The 19,233-nt window shown below is 47.4% G+C and overlaps 1 protein-coding gene and 1 long non-coding RNA gene across 7 annotated transcripts in view; both read left to right on the top strand.

Annotated features, from left to right (window-relative positions):
* The window catches only part of PBX1 (PBX homeobox 1), a 299,046-nt gene extending 280,365 nt beyond the window's left edge, over positions 1 to 18,681 (top strand). For all 6 annotated transcript variants that reach the window (XM_058700010.1, XM_058700006.1, XM_058700008.1 and 3 more), the window contains one exon: positions 13,445 to 18,681. Coding sequence is in view for 4 of the 6 variants with exons in the window: in XM_058700006.1 (XP_058555989.1) it covers positions 13,445 to 13,537 (93 nt within the window). In the remaining 2 variants the exon portion in view is untranslated. The remainder of the gene's footprint in view (positions 1 to 13,444) is intronic.
* LOC131495252 (uncharacterized) lies at positions 716 to 13,438 on the top strand. The gene is made up of 5 exons (XR_009253858.1): positions 716 to 1,013; positions 1,260 to 9,974; positions 10,206 to 10,388; positions 10,512 to 10,621; positions 12,857 to 13,438. It is a non-coding gene; the product is annotated as an uncharacterized LOC131495252 (long non-coding RNA).
* Positions 18,682 to 19,233: the final 552 nt, after the last annotated feature.

Below are 19,233 nucleotides of genomic sequence, written 5' to 3'. Positions count from 1 at the left end.
CTACGGGCTCTGCAAGTGCCTGGTGCTGTAAATGTCCCTTCTGTCCGCATCTTGTCCTACTGAGTTTGGTCTTTCCTACAGGCAATTCCTACCGATCAAAATTCTCAAGCGATAGAATCCATAGCCCAGAATCTATGGCATTGGGCAAGGATCTCATGATCCCACTCAATTTAAAAGATTTAGCTCAGAGTTATCTTCTCCTAGAAGGACTTCCCCGTCCCTGCAGACTGGATGTACGTAGTACTTAGCTCACTGGGTTGGAATGGGAGTCCTTTTCTGATTGCTTTTCTTTCTCTCTAGGCCCCCTGATTTCTAAACAGAAGGACCCTAGTTTTGTATCCTAGCCTTCAATTCAGGCATGGTACATAGTAGGTGCTTAATGCATGCTTTTTGCATGGAGTATCCTTGAACCTGTAGTCAGGACGTTTCTCTTCTTCCCTTTCCCTCTCCCTCTCCCTCTCCCTCTCCCTCTCCCTCTCCCTCTCCCTCTCCCTCTCCCTCTCCCTTTCCCTTTATTTATTTTTAAACCAGCAAGAAGGCCTGTGACTGGATCTTCTGCTTGCCCAGAATCCCCACAAACACACGTATTTTTGTGTTTCTGTTGTTCAGAATGTCTCTCCCACACACAAAAATGGCTGCTCCTGCTTCCTCTTTTTCTTCTTCTTCTTCATCTCCCCCTCCCCCCCTCCTCCTCTCCCCCCCACCCCCCCGCTCCTCATCCTCCTTCCCATTTATCACAGCCTAGAATGCATCCTTTACCTCCAACTTCTCTTTCTTCTGGGACAGGTGTTGTCTCTGTGTCCTTGAGCTTGATCCACAGTTCATTCATTTGCCCATTCATTTGATTGGCAAGCATTTTCTTGGAATCGGTTATTACCCCATTACTGCATTGGGCATTAGGGCAGGGAAAATCAAGCAACTCTGCATCTCATCTAAGTTGATTGCTATGTTTCGCCTTCTCTGACCTTATTTTTTGTGGCAAGGGAAACACAACTGATTAACATTCTTCACAGGTAGTTATGTTTTTTTTTTTTTTTTTAATTTTTTTTTTCAACGTTTTTTATTTATTTTGGGGACAGAGAGAGACAGAGCATGAACGGGGGAGGGGCAGAGAGAGAGGGAGACACAGAATCGGAAACAGGCTCCAGGCTCCGAGCCGTCGGCCCAGAGCCTGACGCGGGGCTCGAACTCACGGACCGCGAGATCGTGACCTGGCTGAAGTCGGACGCTTAACCGACTGCGCCACCCAGGCGCCCCAGGTAGTTATGTTTTGAAGAGAGTTTGGAAGTCATTTGATAACTTTCTCTTCTCTAAGCAAGAGTCCTACTTCCCTCCATCTAAGAAAGGCCTCTGACCTATATTTATTTGACCATTGATTGCACTGGTTTGTTTTCCAGTGAGCTCTGGAGGTTGGCCAAGACCTTTCAAACACACAAGACAAAGACCTAAATCAGATGTGGACTTTCCCGCACACGTTTTGTCTAAATTTTACATTTACTTTTTTTTTTTAACACTTATTTATTTATTTTGAGACAGAGAAAGTGCAGGGGAGGGGCAGAGAAAGAGGGAGAGAGAGAATCCCAAGCGGGCTCCATGCCGACAGTGCAGAGCCTGATGCAGGGCTCTAATCCATGAACTGTGAGATCATGACCTGAGCCGAAATCAAGAGTTGGACGCTCAACTGGGCCACCCAGGCGCTCCTGCATTTACTTTTTATTTTCTGATTAAAAATTAATATTTAACATAGAAAATTTGGAGAATGCAGGAAAATCACATGGAAGGAAGTTACTGCTAACTTTTTGCTCTCCAGCTTTCTAGCGTTTTGTGTGTAAGTATGTTTTGTGTAGGTGTAGAAAAGCTATGATCGTATCGAACGTATCATTTTGTAACCTACTTATTTGACTAAAAATATATTATGAATATTTTCCATATCACTAAACATTTCTTCTCAAACATAATTTTAATAACCACACAGGAGTCTATTATAGGGAAAGTCCATAATTTACTTAATCTGTACAGTGGACCATGCAAGCTGTTTTCTTTTCCTTTTTTTTTTTTTTACTATTATTAAAAACACTGTGGTAAACATCATACTACAGAAGACTCACTGTATATTTTCTGTTATTTCCTTGAATAAATTCCTAGAAATGGAATTGCCAGATCGAAGGATATGAACTAGTCTAAGGCCGTGGTGATGTATGGCAAATTTTTCTTCTGGAAACTTCTATGCATGTATGTTTCCCAGCAGCAGTTTACGATCATTCCTGCTTCCTCACTCTCAGGAACAGTGTCTTAGCAGTTTTTTTAATCTTTGTCAATTATCAAACTAAAAAACGGCATCTCATTTTTATTTTAATTTAATTTGTATCTCTTTGATTACTAGTGAGATTGAACGTCTTTCATTTGTTAGCCTTGTATGAAATATTCATCTTTTTGTATCGATTTCTAAGAACTTTTATACAAGAAGGTTATTATCCCATCGTGCACTTTTCCAACCTGTAGAAAATAGAGAGAACTCTTATTTCTCAGCAGAAGAGGGCTCTTGTGGAATAAGGCTCCAGGTCTCATTCTGTCTTGTTTCTGTGGAAAGTTCTTCAGCGTGAAAGGTGGATTTTTATCCTAGGAAAACTAAAGGCAAATCTATAAGTGATACTGGTGTTGATCTTTAAAAAAAAATAATAATAACCCTGCAATCTGAATTCACTTACCATTTTCTATATTTCTAGTCTATGAAAGAACTCAGGGCTATCAAGTAGAACCCAAGAGTTTTCTTGGAAAACCTAGAGATATATTAATCAGTCAAATGTTCCTGGACAGTTTACCCTAATACTACCGGAAGTATTAGGATTTGCCGAGTAAGTCCTTGGCTAGTTTGTACCCCGGATGAAGAAAGAAAGCTACAGACATTTAACAAGCTTTCTTATGACCTTAGCTCGACTTAGGTCTAAAACATGGTCTTCTGAGTGACAGGCTGTTTTCTGGTAGTTTGGCTGCCGTATCAGTCTCCTGGTATCTTCTCCTGCCACCTGTGAGGGAGCACATTCTTCTGGGCTGTTGAATTTTGACACATCACCGGCGCTGTCCCCCTCTGCCCTCGTGGTTCCATATCAGAGCACATACAGAAAAGCCAGGTCAGATTCCCAAGCCCACAGCACCAATGGAAGACTCCCACTGCGGAGGTTTCTGGAACAATGTAAAAGGGAAAAAAAAAAAAATTAAACTTTAAAAAATCAACCCACTCTCGCACCTGGTTGAGAATCCCAGAAGAAAAGAGGCCACTCCCCAGCATCCACAGAAGATCTCAGGGGGGGACCCATGAATTCTGAATTCTCCAGTCCATAGGTTGTTTTCAAGCCCTTGTTCTCATTTCTGTCAGTAAGTGGAATTCTCAAAACAACAATACCCTTCCTTAAATAAATTAGTGCCCCATTCTAGCACATTCCCCTCAACGTCCTCTGTCTGCATTCTCCCCTACAGCTTCCCACCGTATCCACCCCCCTCTTCTGTGAGCTGTAATGACCCTGCAAACACTAAATGGCATTTGAGTGCATTAAGCAGCAAACTCTCCGGTGACATAGCAATTATGACTCTGAAATAGATTTGGTGCGTCACAGAAGATAAGGGTTTTGAAAGTTTCTGTTGTGATTATAGCCTGTAACTCCCACAAATAACAGGCTTCAAAATAAGAGGCTGCCAGTGGCGCCTTTGTGGCTTTGTCTCAGTGATGGCACGTAAATTGCTATTAATGTCCTAAGTGTACTTGAATATGCCAGTCTTTGGGACGCGGAGTTGGCTCAGTGTCTCTCTCTACATGGCATGTCATTGTTGGTCTGATAATCTGGGGTAATTGCTGTCTCTTGGATGGTCAGAAAAGTGTAAGGGCTTTAGCTTCCTGTGTGATGGTAAATAGCTTCCAGGTCCACACCATGCGTGTGTGTGTGTGTGTGTGTGTGTGTGCGTGTGTGTGTTCTGTGCATGGCTACTGCTCATGGTGAAGGTGTGTATACAATCTCTGTGTGTGCCCTGAGTAAATAAAAGCCTTTCAGAAAAGCCAAAGCAAAATCAGAGGTTACAAAAATAAAATGAAGAACTTGAGGCTGTGGAGAATCAGCCCGTCGGATAATTTATACTGAGAGTTTAAAAAAAAAATGTTTAAAAATACCCTTTGCTTGCATTATCCAGATTTGGCCATATGAGTAGATGCAATGTTCTGTTGTCTTACACAGCTCCTCTTTTCCAGAAGCAGCATCTGTGTGTGTGTGCACGTGTGTGCGTGTTCATGTATGCATTCTTCAGGTGTTGTGTTTTCTACATGCGTAGTAGCTTTATGTAAATATGACAAAGTGTGTCGACATTTTGCCTGTTTGTGAACACTGTGTGTGGATGTGTGTAAGTGTGGATGTGTGCTGGTTTCTGCAGGTCTGAGCATAGAGGATGTTTATTCAGATATAAATACTTTTCTGCACTGAGGCACCTCGATTTAGCTAAATCAAGCTGAACTTATTTTCCTTGACTCTGCAAAGTTAAATAAAACAGATTTTTAACTCCTGATGTACATTTAACATAGGGACTCCGTAAGTCGGTGGGACGTGGAAACGTTATGTGTCACCGTCCTATGTGCACTTTTAACAGAAATAAGAAAGCAACCCAACGGATGAACTTGGAAGCTCACACTACTTCATCTCCCGTGCGAGCTGTGAAAGGGTCACCCAAAACCATCCTCTGTGTCTGAAGCGCCTTACAGGACGGTATTGATTGCGGGCCTTCACAACAGATGACTTAATAAATGACGAAGCTTAGACAGTGCCGTCATAGGTCTTGATCTCAGAGTCGACCTCCATGTGCACTTGAGTCGTGTGGTGCGGGGTGCTGGCAGGGTGCCGCCCGGTGACCACGTGGCAGTCGATGGTCTTGTGGTTGGGTTTCGACGGGCACCCCTCGGGCAGCAGTTAGAGTGTGTGCCAGATAAGGTTGGAGGCAGCGACTGGTCATGGAGAGTCCGTGCTCCTACCAGGTAGATGGCCACCAAATTTACTCCACAGGTCTTGGAGCAGGACCCCGCCTTTCCGGATAAGGTGACTTAGTATTAACTACCAAGATGGCGCTACCCGCAGTGGCATAACCCCAGGGCAGTAGAGCTTTGTCTTGTCCAAAACCAAGTTTGGTGAGGTGGACTGAGGCTTAGGAGTGAGCAGTATGAGAATCCCCTAAAAATCTCTTTTGAGGCCGTCTTGTGGCTCATAGGTTCCGGCATCTTCCTAAACAGCGCAAAGATTCCCTGAAGGGGAACCACAGACACGAATCCCCTGCCTTCAGCCCTAAGCCACGCTTCGCGTGTGGTGCCCACACGTGTCACACAGCCCGACCTTTTCAAATTCGGAGTGTCTAAAATAGTGGCACAGAGCGGGGACTGCGTTTGGCAAATTCTAGTTTCTGAGTCCTAGTTTCCTCGCCTGACAAGTAGGAATAGGAGCCCCCGCAGGGTTTGTGTACCATTTGAGACTCATCCACCAGAGTAAGAGAATCGCTACCACAATCCGTGCATTACTGTGCAGTTATCGCGGACACCGGCGGCCCGACAGCCTTGCACGCACAGGGCAGGCCGCCAACGGAAGCTTTGAAGGCATTCGTTTCTCTGTTCATCCAACTCGAGGGCTTAACCAAGCGGCTCCTGGTGAGACGTGATCCCTGTTCTCTGAGGCCCTGTGGCTGAATGCTCTGTGATCTCGTTGAGACTGAAGACGAAAGCCATTCATATGGCCTGCAAGCCTTGGCATAATGGAGCCCTGCCACTCTCCGGCCCCATCTTGCTGCCGTGGCTGCTCTTCTCCTGGTTCCATTGCTTCTGGCCTCCTCTCAGTTCCTTGGAGCCTTGGGAAAGGATTCTCTCTCTGCCCAGTGGCCTCTTTGCCCCTCTTTCTACTTGTCTGTATCCGCTCGCCTCTGGGCTGACTTCCCAGAAGCCCGAGTGCAATGAGGTCCCTACTATATTCTCTCCTTGCACTTACTACCACCTAGAATCTACGTTTGTCCTTTTGACAAGTTATCTAATCTCTGTGTCCCACGAGGCAGGAAGCAGCAGGAGAGCAGATGTCAGATGTGTTGTATCTCCCACTGTATGCCCGGTGCGTAGCACGGGGCAGGCACTGGAGACGTATTTGTGGATCAGAATGAAATGGTGACCATGAGGAAGAGCCGGTACTCACATAGACCTTTAAATCAATAAGAGCTGCATATGGTTAAAAGTCAACATGAAGGGTCAAAAAGTTGGGGGTCCTGGCATTTAGGGAAGTGGGTGATGGTATGCCTTGAAAGAGGAAGGAGGTGGCTCTCTGGCCAGGCCGTGGAAGATGATGCGGGTTTCTAGAGGCCAGAGGAGAGGGACGGGCAAAGGCCAAGAGCCTCTAGCTGGATTTCATCTGTAGAGCAAAAGGGACCCTCACTTGGGCAGTGGGTGATCTGTTATTCAGCTGAAACTACTGAAGTCTCGGTCAGCAAGGGTATCTGTTCTCTACCAGGAACGGCTGATTTGTCTTAACATATACAGACCTTTCAGGGCAAAATCTCGAGGCTCGAGAAGCTGCGGTGGGGCCCGCCTAGAAAGGGAGGGCATGGTGGGACCCGGCTGGAAGGTCACCAGGGACTGACCGAGTGGCAGGTGGCAACCAGGGAGGACACCCTCCGCGGTCAGGGGACCATGGAAGTAGGGATTCTGGGGCCAGCAGCATGGGGATAATCCAAGCAGAGGGTTGACTCCGGGGAAATGTGATGGCAGGTGGGAGTTGGTGAGCTGAGGCTCCAGAGCAAGCTTCGAGTTGCAAGAGCAAGTCACGATCTCAGTCTCAGCCGAACTGGCAGAAATAGCGGGAATTTACGCAGAAGCTGGCCGTGGATTTGGCAGAGGTGGCTTTAGCCGCAGAAGAGAAGTACCTGTACAAAGAAACAGGTGCAAAAGGTCAGAGCAGGACAAGCAGCAAAATTGATTCTGAGTTGCCTGGGGTACCCAGGTGAGCCAGAATGGAATCTTTTGGGTTGAGTGTACCTGTTATTCCCCAGCAGGGATGCCCAGATCTAGTGAATGTAGACACTGCACAGGACAGACGTACACTTAACAGTTACTTGTTGTTTATCCCAGCTTTGGGAGGCGTCCTCTATTTTCTCTGGCGGCTCCATTCCCAGATCCCAAGGTGGTAGAAGCTGGATCTGCGTGGGAGTCTCAGCCTCAGAGAGGATAAAGATGGGAAAAGCCCCTGCAGGCCGCACAGGGACTGTGTCTGTTCCGTACATTTCCGTGAACCCCACTAAGCCGGAGGAGGCAACGAGGAGGCCAGTCCAGATGCCAGGCTCTCCCCGTGCCCTTTGGAGAACAGCCCTTGTTGACATGGTGAGCTAAGCTGTGGAGCCACGACAGGCAGGATCCAGTGTTTGGGTTTGTTGGGTTTTTTTTCCAACTGTTTTTTAAAGAAACGGTACAGAACAGTATGAATATTAATCATATAGTTCCTTATTTAGGATCTGGGGTGAAATACCAGATCTCCTTGATGTCTGCTGAGTAAGAGAAGAGTTCACTTCCTGGATGTAGAAGTCACCCTGCAACCTGGCACTGCCTCTGCCTTATCGCTTGAGTATCTTCTCGGTGCTCACAAGCTCTTTCCGTGTAGTCAGACTAAACCGCGGAGGTCCCGGATCTGCTACCGTGGATCCCTCCAAGCCCACAATGGAGAAGGAACGTTGGAGTGCCTGCCGCTGAACGTTTATGTGCTTCTTCGTAGGCCCCTCCAAGAGATATTTATTAAAGTCTGTGCTGTGGCAGGCACTTCGGAAGCAAAGTTCCACAGCCCAGCCGTCGTGATCTGATGAGTGAGGCAGACATATAGAAGAACAAATGCAGTATGGCCGCCCGGGTACTGTGATACAGGTGCATACAGAGAAGGCGGGCGGGGGGTGGGGGGGAACCTGCAGGAGGAAGAGACATTGCCAGGGGGCAGATAGGGGCACAAGGATACTTAACCTCAGTCTTGAAAAACAGTACAAGGCGTGAGTGGCATGTCATTGGATAAGTGGGGTCTTCAAGGGGAAAGAAGCAGGCATGAACTGACTCCTCTGTTCTGGGAATTTCTTAGCAGCCTGCTAACGGTTGAAGTATGAAACACAAGGGTTGCGTTGGGGAGTGAGCAAGATCAAGGACATTGTGGGCCTGATGAGGACACTCAACCTCATCTGGAGGCTAATGAGAAGCCACTGAAGGTGAAAGAGGGAGATCACAATTACATGTTGGGAAGATCACTCTGGGGGCAGCTGGAGGTAGGACCAGAGGTTGTCAGAGTGGGCCGGCACCTACTAACCGTTGTCAGACTTTCCGGGGAAACTTTGACTGTTTTGTCCCCAGGGGCAAATGCTCGGGGTATAATCTTGGGAAAAGTGTGCGCATATCAGGAAAACATCGTTCTTCGAGCTTCTTGGAAAAGTGGTCGATCTATGATGTGGCCCCGCCGAGTGAGCCGACGTCCCCGCTGATGAGTGGTGGCTGTGTGTGTTTGTCTGTGCATGCCTGTCCGCATGGAGAGGGAGCACACGTCCCCGTTTCATTTGTTTTTCTTCCTGGCCGGCCCCACCAGTGCCGGGCCTTTGGGGGCCTGGAGCACGTCCGCCTCCCCACCCACGCCGAAGGCATCTCTGGTAATGGCATCTGGCCCATATGCACATCGAGCTCTCCTTGGTGCTGACATCAGCCAGTTTGTGGCACCTCAGCGTATTTCTGGGTTGCAAATGAGAGTTTCTTAGTGCCAGGCTTCGCTCGGGCTGTCACATCAGGTGATGAATTCTCTGCATCAATGGTGTGCTGCTAAGGTAAGCTCAGAGGAAGAGCGGGAAGGAGCAGAGGGTGGGACTAGCAGTTCTCAGCTCAGCAGCCACTGCTCTGGGCTGAAAGCGGTGCTGTATCCTCAACAACAGCAGGGGAGAGGCAGGTGGCCCTTGTTTGGGCTCGGAAAGGTGGCAGAGAGAGAGAGAGGGAGAGAAGTCGGGGCTTCAGGGACAATTCCGTGTTCTCGCGTTTGGTCAGGAGAACCCAGGTGGGTGTCCCATCCCCCACTGCCCCATCCCTGGCCTCAGAGCTCGCTGCGCCTTATCCATTAGAGGGGGTCCCAGCAACATTGGGTATATATCAATTACGTGCCAAATTCATTCGGGCAGGATGTGGAGTCCGTAGTCGTTTGTTTGTTCTGAAATGTTTTGTTCCCAAATCCCTTTCTTTAATTTGTGTTTGAAAGTCCGGGTTTTCTTGTCTGGGAAACCGTGTGCATTTTGTCCTAATTGTGTATTCCTTTGGCTTCCTCCTCCAGGAGGTTCCATGATGAGCCCGCTGCTGGCTTAGGCTTCATCTGGTGGAATTAAATGTGAGATCAGGCCTCGCTTCCAGGCCACAGGCCGCAGAATTTCCTGTACGACTAGCTGCGAATGTAAAGGCTCCTGCAGGAGGCGTGTTCCTAGAGATAACAAGGGCACACTTGGTTTTGCAGATTTCACCTTCCCACCCCCGTGAGGCCTCAGTGCGCTTCCGACATCAGCATTTTGAAGGGAGTGTGTCTGTTCTAAAGGGAGGTTTGCATCCGAAGATGAGTGAAGGCGGAAGTTGGGGCGCAGAAGAAAAATCAGAAGGAAAGTCTTATTTCTTGCCACCCCCTGCCCCCACGGTCGCTAATGAGACCATCCTCCCTGCTCCCTGCGCCCGCCCCAGAGATAAATAAACACACAAAGGCGGAGTTTCCTACTTAATATGCACCCGCAGTCAGGAAGCGGGAAGGAATTGCTCCCCAGGGTTAACGCGGCAGTGAGCGAGGTCAGCTGTTTCCCAAGACGGAGCAGCCTCTGAACTGCTTGCATTAAGGCTGGAACAGCGCCGCCGAAGCAGCCAGAGTGATTTACGGGAAACCTGGCGAAGTCGGGCTTGCTCGCAGTTTCTGATCACGGAGGTTTTAGCGGGGGCCGCGGGGGCGGGGGGGGGGAGGGTAGTTACAGGAATCCAGGACTTCAGTGTTAATGTTGAGGGGCCCCGGGCACAAGGGGATAGATAGCTGGCCGCCCAATCTGAGGTTGTGTGTGTCTGCGTGTGTGTTTATGGATAGAGGGGGAGTGAAAGAAAAGAGATTGATTTTATTTATTTTTAAGAGGTCTCATATATTCTTCCTCACTGGGCCAACTAGCATAATGAAGATGCCAGTTTTGGTGTCCGCTTGAACTGCTTCCTGTCTCTACCATCTGTGAGTTTCCTGTACCCTCTGGCATCCTGTGCACTGGTCTGAGAAAACAAAACTTCTTCAAAGGCCTCCTGTTTGAGTGATTTCTCTCAGACACCCGAATCAAAAGGCGTCTCCTGGAATCTTCTGGTCAGTCCAGGATGCCTTGCCAGATCCCTCCGAATGAGACACCGCCGGGCTCATTTTCTCTACTAAGTTATTTTAATGAAATTGAAGCATGGCTAAATAATGGTAAGAGTAGTGATATCTTAGGAGCGCGATGTCGTGAAACGTTTTTGCGCCTTGTACTCTGACATGGACGTGGACTGCTTTCCTGGGGTTTCCACATCTGCACGTCCCCCACCAGGTCGATTCCAAGATACGTGAGTCTTCTCTTCTTGCACGAACACTTTATTCTCTGCCTCATGACACTGTACTTCAGGAAGCTCTGTGAAGTTTTCTTAAAATCCTGTACTACTCAGCAAACACACACACACGCACACACACACACACACACACACACACACACACCCCGCCATTTACTTATTTATCCATCTATCTCTGCTAAACACACACATATAAAAAAAGCATTCTTAAGACAGGTATCAAAATGCTAATAGTTAGCTATCTTTGCACAGTAGGATTTTGAGAGTTGCGCATTTTGTTTTTCATGCTTTTTCTATTTTCCAAATATTATATTGCATATCCAGTTGCAAATACTGTATTTGAAAATCTTATATAAGCTTATCTTTTGTAATCAGAAAAGATAAATGACATTAAAGAATTTTCTTTGGGGTAAAATGAGTATGATCGCTGTTCCCACTCCTCCTAAAATGGCACCAGAATATATATGTTCTTGGTCGGGAAGAGGGACGAACCTCTTGCCACCCCTGTGACAAACCTGCGTTAGGAAACTGAATTAATATGATTATGATCATATGACAGGGTGTTGGCCCCAGAAAGATGGTTGTATATTTTTATACAACCCAGAAAGGATTGTTGTATATTTTTAAATATTTTTTTGTATTTTTATTTTTTTACATTTATTTTTGAGAGACAGAGAGAGAAAGAGCATGAGCAGGGGAGGGGCAGAGGGAGAGGGAGACAGAGAATCCAAAGCAGGCTCCAGGCTCTAAGCTATCCGCACAGAGCCCAACGCGGGGCTCGAACCCACGAACCGTGAGATCGTGACCTGAGCCGAAGTCGGACACTTAACCGACTGAGCCACCCAGGCGCCCCAAATGTTTATTTATTTATTTGGGGAGAGAGCACGCGGAGGAGGGGCAGAGAGAGACAGAGACAGAAAGAGAAGCCCAAGCATGCTTCACGCTCAGCACAGAGCCCGACGCAGGTCTCCACCTCATACCCGTGAGATCATGACCTGAGCCGAGATCAAGAGTCAGACGCTTAACCGACTGAGTCACCCAGGCGCCCCAGAAAGAATCACCGTAAAATAAAGAGTTCCCGTTTCCTCCTCGTTGTTCCCCTTCCGATCCCTCGCCAAGGGCAAGAGAAATGTGCCGGGCAGGGAGAGGGGGAGGAGGAGCTACTGACTAGGTCAGGAGATGGAGATTTGGATTTTCGTGCAATTATTCATGGATCCCCAATTGAGGTGAAATGCCCTTGGCATTGCCCAGGCTAACCTTTTGCCCTCTTAGTATCTAGACCTGCTTGCTCTTTAGGGAGGTGTGGAAAAACATCCATCCTCGTGTAGAGGTAACTGGTGGGAGCTGCTTTGAATGAAAAGCCCGGCTTTCCCGGGAAAATTGGAACATCCTTTGGGTGAGCCAGTGAAAAAGAAAGCCAAGAGGATGAGAAGGGCAGAGGAAAAGGAGCCCGGATTCAAAGGTTGAGAAGCCCGTGTGTCTCAGTCATAAACCAGAAGCCCGCTTTTCTCTCGCACCCCTGCTTTCTTATGAATGAAATGTGAACACGTTTGCATGTAGGTCCTGGGTGCCCTGGAGTATCCTAGAGTGGAAGTTGTGACCCCTCCCAAGTGGCAATAATAACACCTGTGTCATGAACCCCAAATATTTCAGGGAAAAAAATGAGTGGAGAGTACAGTAGAAAATAATTGACCCAGAATGCCCAAGACCTGGTCTGTTCAACATTCACATTTTTAGAGCTGAGGTACATTAACTCCAAAGGAACACAGCAACTGAGGAGGGGGCAAAGGCATCTTAGCTCACTTATATTTCAATGCTTTAAAATACATAAACAGTCCTGAATTATGCATCGTGAATTAACCACTCTAGCAAATCATCCTCCAGCCATTTTAACGGGGGGATATTTTTGGAAAGGGGTGGTCATCAAAATAAATCCTTTCAGAACAATTCCATTTCTGGATGCTTCTGGATTTAGAGTCTTAGAAAAATGATCTATAAACATAGATCAAACTTACAGCTTCCTGGATCACCACCTCTCTAGATATGTTTGTGTAGATCAGTCCCTGGTCCACCTTTGTTTTCACCTGTTGTATTTGCCTGAATCACCCTCTGTACTTTTCGAGGCTCACCTCAAAGACTACCTCTTCCATGATGCCTTCCCTGATGCTCCAACAAGATGGGGTATTGCCTTCATCTGAACCGTCATAACAACTGGGTTGTACTATTTCTTAGGTTCTGCCTTGAATGATAGTTCATTCACATGCGTGTCTTATCCACCTCCTTGAAGCCACGAACCGTATCTCAACTCGTCATTGTATACCCAAGAGCATCTAGTACAGAACCTTGCACAGAACAGGTGCCTGGAATCCCCTAACGTACGGAACACGCATAGAAAGGCTTTAGAAGGCATTCGGGCAACCTTTTAATTTTTCTAAAGGGGAACCCGAGACCCAAAGACGTAGAAGTGCTTCACCAGGGTCAACAGCTAGCCATGGCCAGCGTCGGAACCAGAACTTGGGTCCCTCGACCTGTCATTCCCCTAGAGCATCACCATGATCATCTGACAGCTTGAACTGACTTCAAAGAGCTTCGAGAAGTGGGGGGTATTAACCTTGTGTCCAAAGGCTCAATGGGAGGGCCCAAACTCCTCTGAGGGTGGAGGGAGTACTACCAACCACAAGAATAGCGGCCCAGCCGAGGAGCGTCCTATGTGCCAGGCACCGTGCTAGGCCCTTCACACAAGTTGCCTTGTTGTCATTGTCTGCTCAAAATGGCCACCCAATCTCAGAAGACTGACTTCTCTCCCTTTTTCCCTTCTAGGCTAATGGAGGTTGGCAGGATGCCACTACCCCTTCATCAGTGACCTCCCCTACAGAAGGCCCTGGCAGTGTTCACTCTGATACCTCCAACTGATCTCCCAGCAATCGCATCCCGGCTGACCCTGTGCCCCAGTCGGGACAGGGCCAGGAGGGAGGGTTTCTCTCCCAACGCTGAAGCGGTCAGACTGGAGGTCGAAGCAATCAGCAAACACAATAAGAGTCTCCTTCTCTTCTCTTCTTTGGGATGCTATTTCAGCCAATCTGGACACTTCTTTATACTCTCTTCCCTTTTTTTTTTCTGGGTAGAAGCCACCCTTCCCTGCCTCCAGCTGTCAGCCTGGTGTCCGCCATTTTTCCCGCCCCTTCCCTCTGTCCTAGACTCCCGGGGCCCCCGCCCTCTCTTACATCACGGAAGGATATTTTCAACCATTAGAGGAATTTAAAGAGGAAAGAAAATACAAAGAAAATAATAAACGTGTTTGTATGTTTTCACGCTGGTGGTTTGAGGAGCCAGATTTACCTCACTCGGATCCCTCGCTCCCTCTGTGAACAGGCAGCCCTTCTCAGTTTCTCTTCTTACTCTCACTACCTCTTAGCAGGAATGCGCAACGTTGCCCCACTCATTCCAGGCCCCCTGCCTTCTCTTGCTCTCCCCTCCCTGGGCCAGCTCTGCTTAGAACACTTCTTCCTCTTCCTCCCCAGCCTTAGCTGTGCCCTGGGGACTGCCATAGCTGGGCTTCTAAAGGTGCCACGTTTTCCGGTCTCACCTCCACTAGGTTGATCCCCAGGCAGGAAGTCAAGCAGCAGGAGAGGACGGAAGCAACCAGAAGGGCAGAATTCTCGGAGACTTTCTCCTCCTTCTCCTAACAGCTCTTGGTTTCAGAGGCACAGTCTTTGGAGACCATGCAACTCTTAGTAAGCAAGGTCCAGAACCTACCGCAAAACCAGATCCGAGTGGGCATGGCGACGAACGAACCGCTACAGAGTAGAACGTTCTCACCCTGAAACCCTTCAACGGCACCTTCTCGCACACGCACGCGCGCGGTCTCACACGTTCACTTTCTCCAGATCCGTCACAGGCCGCTTGCAAAAATACCCACGTTAGCAACCGCAGCAGTTAGCCCAGGAGAGGGAATTAGCGGCTCTGAGCGAGGCTCACCGAGACAGAGAAACAGCACGTGCCTGAACCTTCCAGGCCCCGCGGCCCCCCAGCTTGCACGCAGAACTGCATACACGGGACCAATCACGGTGGAAGCCAGGTTTGCAGTGTAAGCTCTTCCCGTTCCCAGCACCTCTGGACTCTCAGGGAGCCACGCACAGTACTAAGCAATGTCTGCAATGGCTTTGGTTCTGTTCTGGTTTTGTTTTTATATTAGGGACATTGCATTAATTGTCCGGAGTGTTCCGTGGCACCACATTCTTGTTCTGGAGGGGTTGTGTGAGCACACGGCCCAGGCACATTTTGCCAGCTTCATTTGAAGACCTGGGAGCGATGGGGAAAGGGGCGGTGATGTTCTCCGTGAAATCGTCCCAGTGATTTTCATTCCCCGGGAATGTCTGAGAGAAGAGTTACGTACTAGAGAGCTACTCAGTAGTGTCACCTGAGCTTACATTCCTCATAGCCAGCTGTGCCAGCGGGAACGATGGCGGCTCTGTAACTTGACTCAGTGGAAGCAGGTTGGTCAGATCTCTCAGTGCCTCATTCTCTTCATCTGTGAAATGGGGATTCTTAGGCCTGGCTTACCAAGAGGCTTGTGAGAGACCGAAGAAATTGATTTCATTCGTATGCGATCCGTAAACGTGAAGTCAGGGGAAGTGTTATCTCCAAACTAACCCAGTTCATGCCACGTAGGGGCAACGTACGGTTTCCCTGTTCCAGCGTCTAGGTAGCATCAGTATCCTGAGGTCATTGCCACGATGACAAAGAAAGGAAGGGATGGTGTTGCTTTTTTGTTTGTTTTGGTCTGTGTGGTTCCATAGACTAGAGAGAAGCCTCCAAACTAGAAAAATAGGGCCCGGTTCTCTTCGTTTGTACTGGAATCCAGCACGTGGCCTCGTAAGTATGGAGTCGCCTGTCACACGCACTCTGCTTGAGAGGCCTGTGGGAGAAATATAAGACCCTGAGGGGTGAGGATGGCCGTCTAACAAGGTCATGGAAATCGTGCATGGCACTCCAGTAAGGAATAGAAACTTCCTGTGTGTACTGGGGAGAGGGGTTACCTAAGAAACAGGAAGGTGTGTGAATTTGAAGGAGAGGCAAAAAGTAAATCTTCGGCAAGATGGGATAAGGCCGTGATGACTAAAAGCAGTGGAAAGGTTGTGTCTGCTGACCTGTGCCCCAATCAGAACAGGGCTCGGTAGGGAGGCTTCTTGGCAAGAGCCATCTTGTGACCCACCACCCCGTAGTTGTAGAACCAGAGGAGAGTCTTGCTTAGCATCAGGAATCTAAACCACCCACACAGGAGGACAGTTGGAACACATGGCTGACTGAGCACAGTACAGAAGAGACCCAAAAGGGTTCTCTGGGACACAGGAAGAATGATTCCAGATTTGGGTTGAGTCATTGCCGTTTGAAGTTGATGACACAGAGCAGAGCTGCATTTGCACAGACAGTTCCTCTCCCACCGGAGTGTGCACTGATTCTCACCTCTCCCAGCACCTTCCCAACCCAGCACTTCTCTCCGCCCTGTCTGCTCCAGTTTTCCACCACCTCCCTTCCACGCCCTCCATCACGTCCAACATGGCAGCTGCCAGATCCCCCGACGGTAAGCGAAGCATGGGATCTCTGGCGGCAGAAGGAAGGGGATGGAGAGAGCGTGCCTCTGGAAATACAGCTCCCTGGGAATCCATATTAGGTCAATCCTACAGATACCAAAATGTGCCCCAGGACTCCTGCATTTTCTAACAGGAGCGAGAACGCTCCATCTTCCCTGGCAGCCGATTTCCCCTGAGAAAAAGTAGCCCTTGGGTTTGCCCACCTTGTAACTCTTCATCACCTCTTCCTCTTCATCCCTGACTCCTTCCCCTGGCGTGAAACTGACGCCTGTGCAGTACTTTGTGACAAGTGGCACCTTCCTTACATTGATTCTTTTTACTTTGCTGTGGTGGTGGTTATTTGCTGGTCGTCTTCTCTCACGTACCTTCCCCGCCCCCCCCCCCCCACCTCTTTTCCTTCTGAGTTTTATTTTTCTGCCCAGAAAAACCTGACTTCGATACCAAAAAAAAAAGATGAAACTACAGAAACTCAAATTTAAAAAAAACTTTAAAAAATACAAAAAAAAAAATACTCGACGATTCTTTCAGCTTTATTAACATTTTCCATTGTTTCTTGCGACTTGTGTCTCGTTCTTTGTAGTATTGATGATGAACATTTGATAATGAATGTTCTTGTATATTCAGATAAAGAAAAAAAAACCAAAAAAGCGGTCTGGATTTAATAGTGTTTATAATAAAAATTTTAAAAAATGACCCTCATAGCACGCAAAACAGGATGGGGGGGGCTCCCCTCTTCTCTCTGTGACAATACGCATCATTCCTGCATTTGTTTCTCACGCCAGACTACCTACATTAATCATTTCCCCCATTTTTCTTTTATTTTCTTGCATTTGTGAATTAGTTCAAGAATGCTAGAAAAGTGTCGAGTTGTGCACATTCATTTCCTGTTTCACAATGTTTAAAAGTGACAGTAATTCATTTTGTAAACTAAAAAAAGAAAAAAAAAGAAAAAAAAAAGGTTGGGATAGTGAAGCATCATAGGTACAACCTAACATGTTATGTTTATTAACTTTGAGACCCAGAAATAAATTCTTTTCTTTCTTTCTTCCTACTCTTTAAAATATAAAAAAAAAATTATGTTTTGTGTTATTTTTGGTTTGTTTATTACGGGGGGGGTGCTTTTTTTTTTTTAATTGTCAGGATTATGCTCTTGCTGTTTTTATTCCTTAAATATGTACACGAGGTGATGTGAAAAGATGGCATTGGTAGAGTAGGCGGTTTCCCTGTGCTTCTATTTTGCTCCGGAATTCAGTTGACTTCAAAGACAAAGATGAAGCCCATCGTGACGTCACATCGCTCCCCTGTATTTCCAGAGCGTGTGGCATTCCCACAGTCCCCGAGAAAAAACACAGTCAGGGACCTGGGTTCTCCTTTTGGCCCTTTACAAATTCAGCGAGTCAGTCCAGGAGACATTTTATAAGGAAGGGAAAGACTTTTCGCCCTTTGTTGCCTGTGAATGTCACGACAAAGTGCTTTCTTTCTTCCTGATTAATAACAACATTCCATGAGCCCTCTTACAACCAGAGAGGATTTTTCTTCCAGAAGCATCCCACAGGAAATCCTGGTGTGATGGACCATTGGCTGCATAGACTCGATCCAGGACGCCATCCCTGGGGTCAGTCAGTCGGCCTACTGATCTCTTGAATCCTGATTTTGGACGAAGAGTTGAGAAATCGAGCCCGACTCAGTGCTCTCCTTTTAATGGCCAGAGGTGAAGTTTGATTTCTTGACGACAAACCTCTTCTACGTCTCTGATGTAGGCGGCTGCTTCAAGCAAACGGTTAAACTGGCTTGATTTGGAATGTTTTTTATTAGTTCTAGGGGAAAAGAAAGCAGTATGATCTGGAAGAAGCTTATTATAAATATCTTGCATTCAACAAATGATTAAGTGTCCAGAAAGCAACCAGAACATAAGCAAGGAAAGTGTAGGCCACGGTGCAGGACCGCGGAACAAAGGTTTGCCAGTGTTTCTGCCCACACACCTGCACGCTTGTTCCTGAGTCAACAAAGTAATGACGAGCTTTTCACATCACCTTTACGGTTTCAACACCCAGCTCAAAGCTTTCTGGAATCTTCTATTTTTTGTAAACTTTTTTTTTTCCTTTTGTTAAAATTAATAAAACATTCATGTTTTTCCCCTTTCCTCTCTTACGACTTCCTTTCTTTCCTTTGGCGTTTTCCATGATTTTGAAGTGCTTTCCTTTGGTTGTTGGTTTTATTCTCCTGCTCCCCTCCCCTGTTCTTATTATTCAGAGTATAAACCTACAAAGTTCTGCTCTGTTTTTGGTTTTGAAAGTTTAAGCTTTTCTGCTTCTGTGAGAGCACAGGCTTCGGTCCCTTTTGATTCCAACTGAACTTTTGTGTTCTCTAATGATACTAACACGGTGTAGGTTTGACAGTCTCCTAATTTGTACTGGTAATGCATATTCCAAATAAATAGTTTCTTTTGTTGCAAAAAATATATACACTTGTATTTTGTGTAAATTTCTTCTCTTAACGTGCTGGCAACCCAAACTAGGGCTGTGTTAGTGTGGATTATGGTTTACACTGTGGCCCTAATCATTTTAAAGTCTCCAGACCAGGGCAGGGGGGGCGAATGACCACACAAGCCACCTGTCTCACCTGTGAACTAAGAAGGGAGGAAGGGAAGAAGTAGGGAGGGAGCTCTTACGGGCAATTATGAGCGGTGCTGCGGGCGGGCAGAGCACCCCATCTTGTGTGCTTAGCTACGACTGGGGGCCACCCACCAGGCACCAGTTAAAAGAAATACCAGGGAGATTTTCCATAATAGATTCTAAGTTTTTAAGTCACAGCTGTTTACCCGGTGGCTTCCCTTTCCTTCTCTTTGTCTGCTGGGAAATCACAGTAGCTGGAAAATCATGGCACCCGAGAGGTGGTTTAGAGGAAGGAATCTGGGTGATGAATCATACGCAGTTGTGGGCTAGATGTCTCTCTAGTACATCTGCACGTCTGCCATGCGTGATGTCTACCGTCCCATGTAAGCGTCTCTCCCCA

Source organism: Neofelis nebulosa, chromosome 15 (genome assembly GCF_028018385.1).
Source record: "Neofelis nebulosa isolate mNeoNeb1 chromosome 15, mNeoNeb1.pri, whole genome shotgun sequence".
Taxonomy (NCBI): Eukaryota; Metazoa; Chordata; class Mammalia; order Carnivora; family Felidae; genus Neofelis; species Neofelis nebulosa.
Note: the sequence above shows the minus strand (reverse complement) of the source record. Positions and strands in the feature narration are given on the sequence as shown.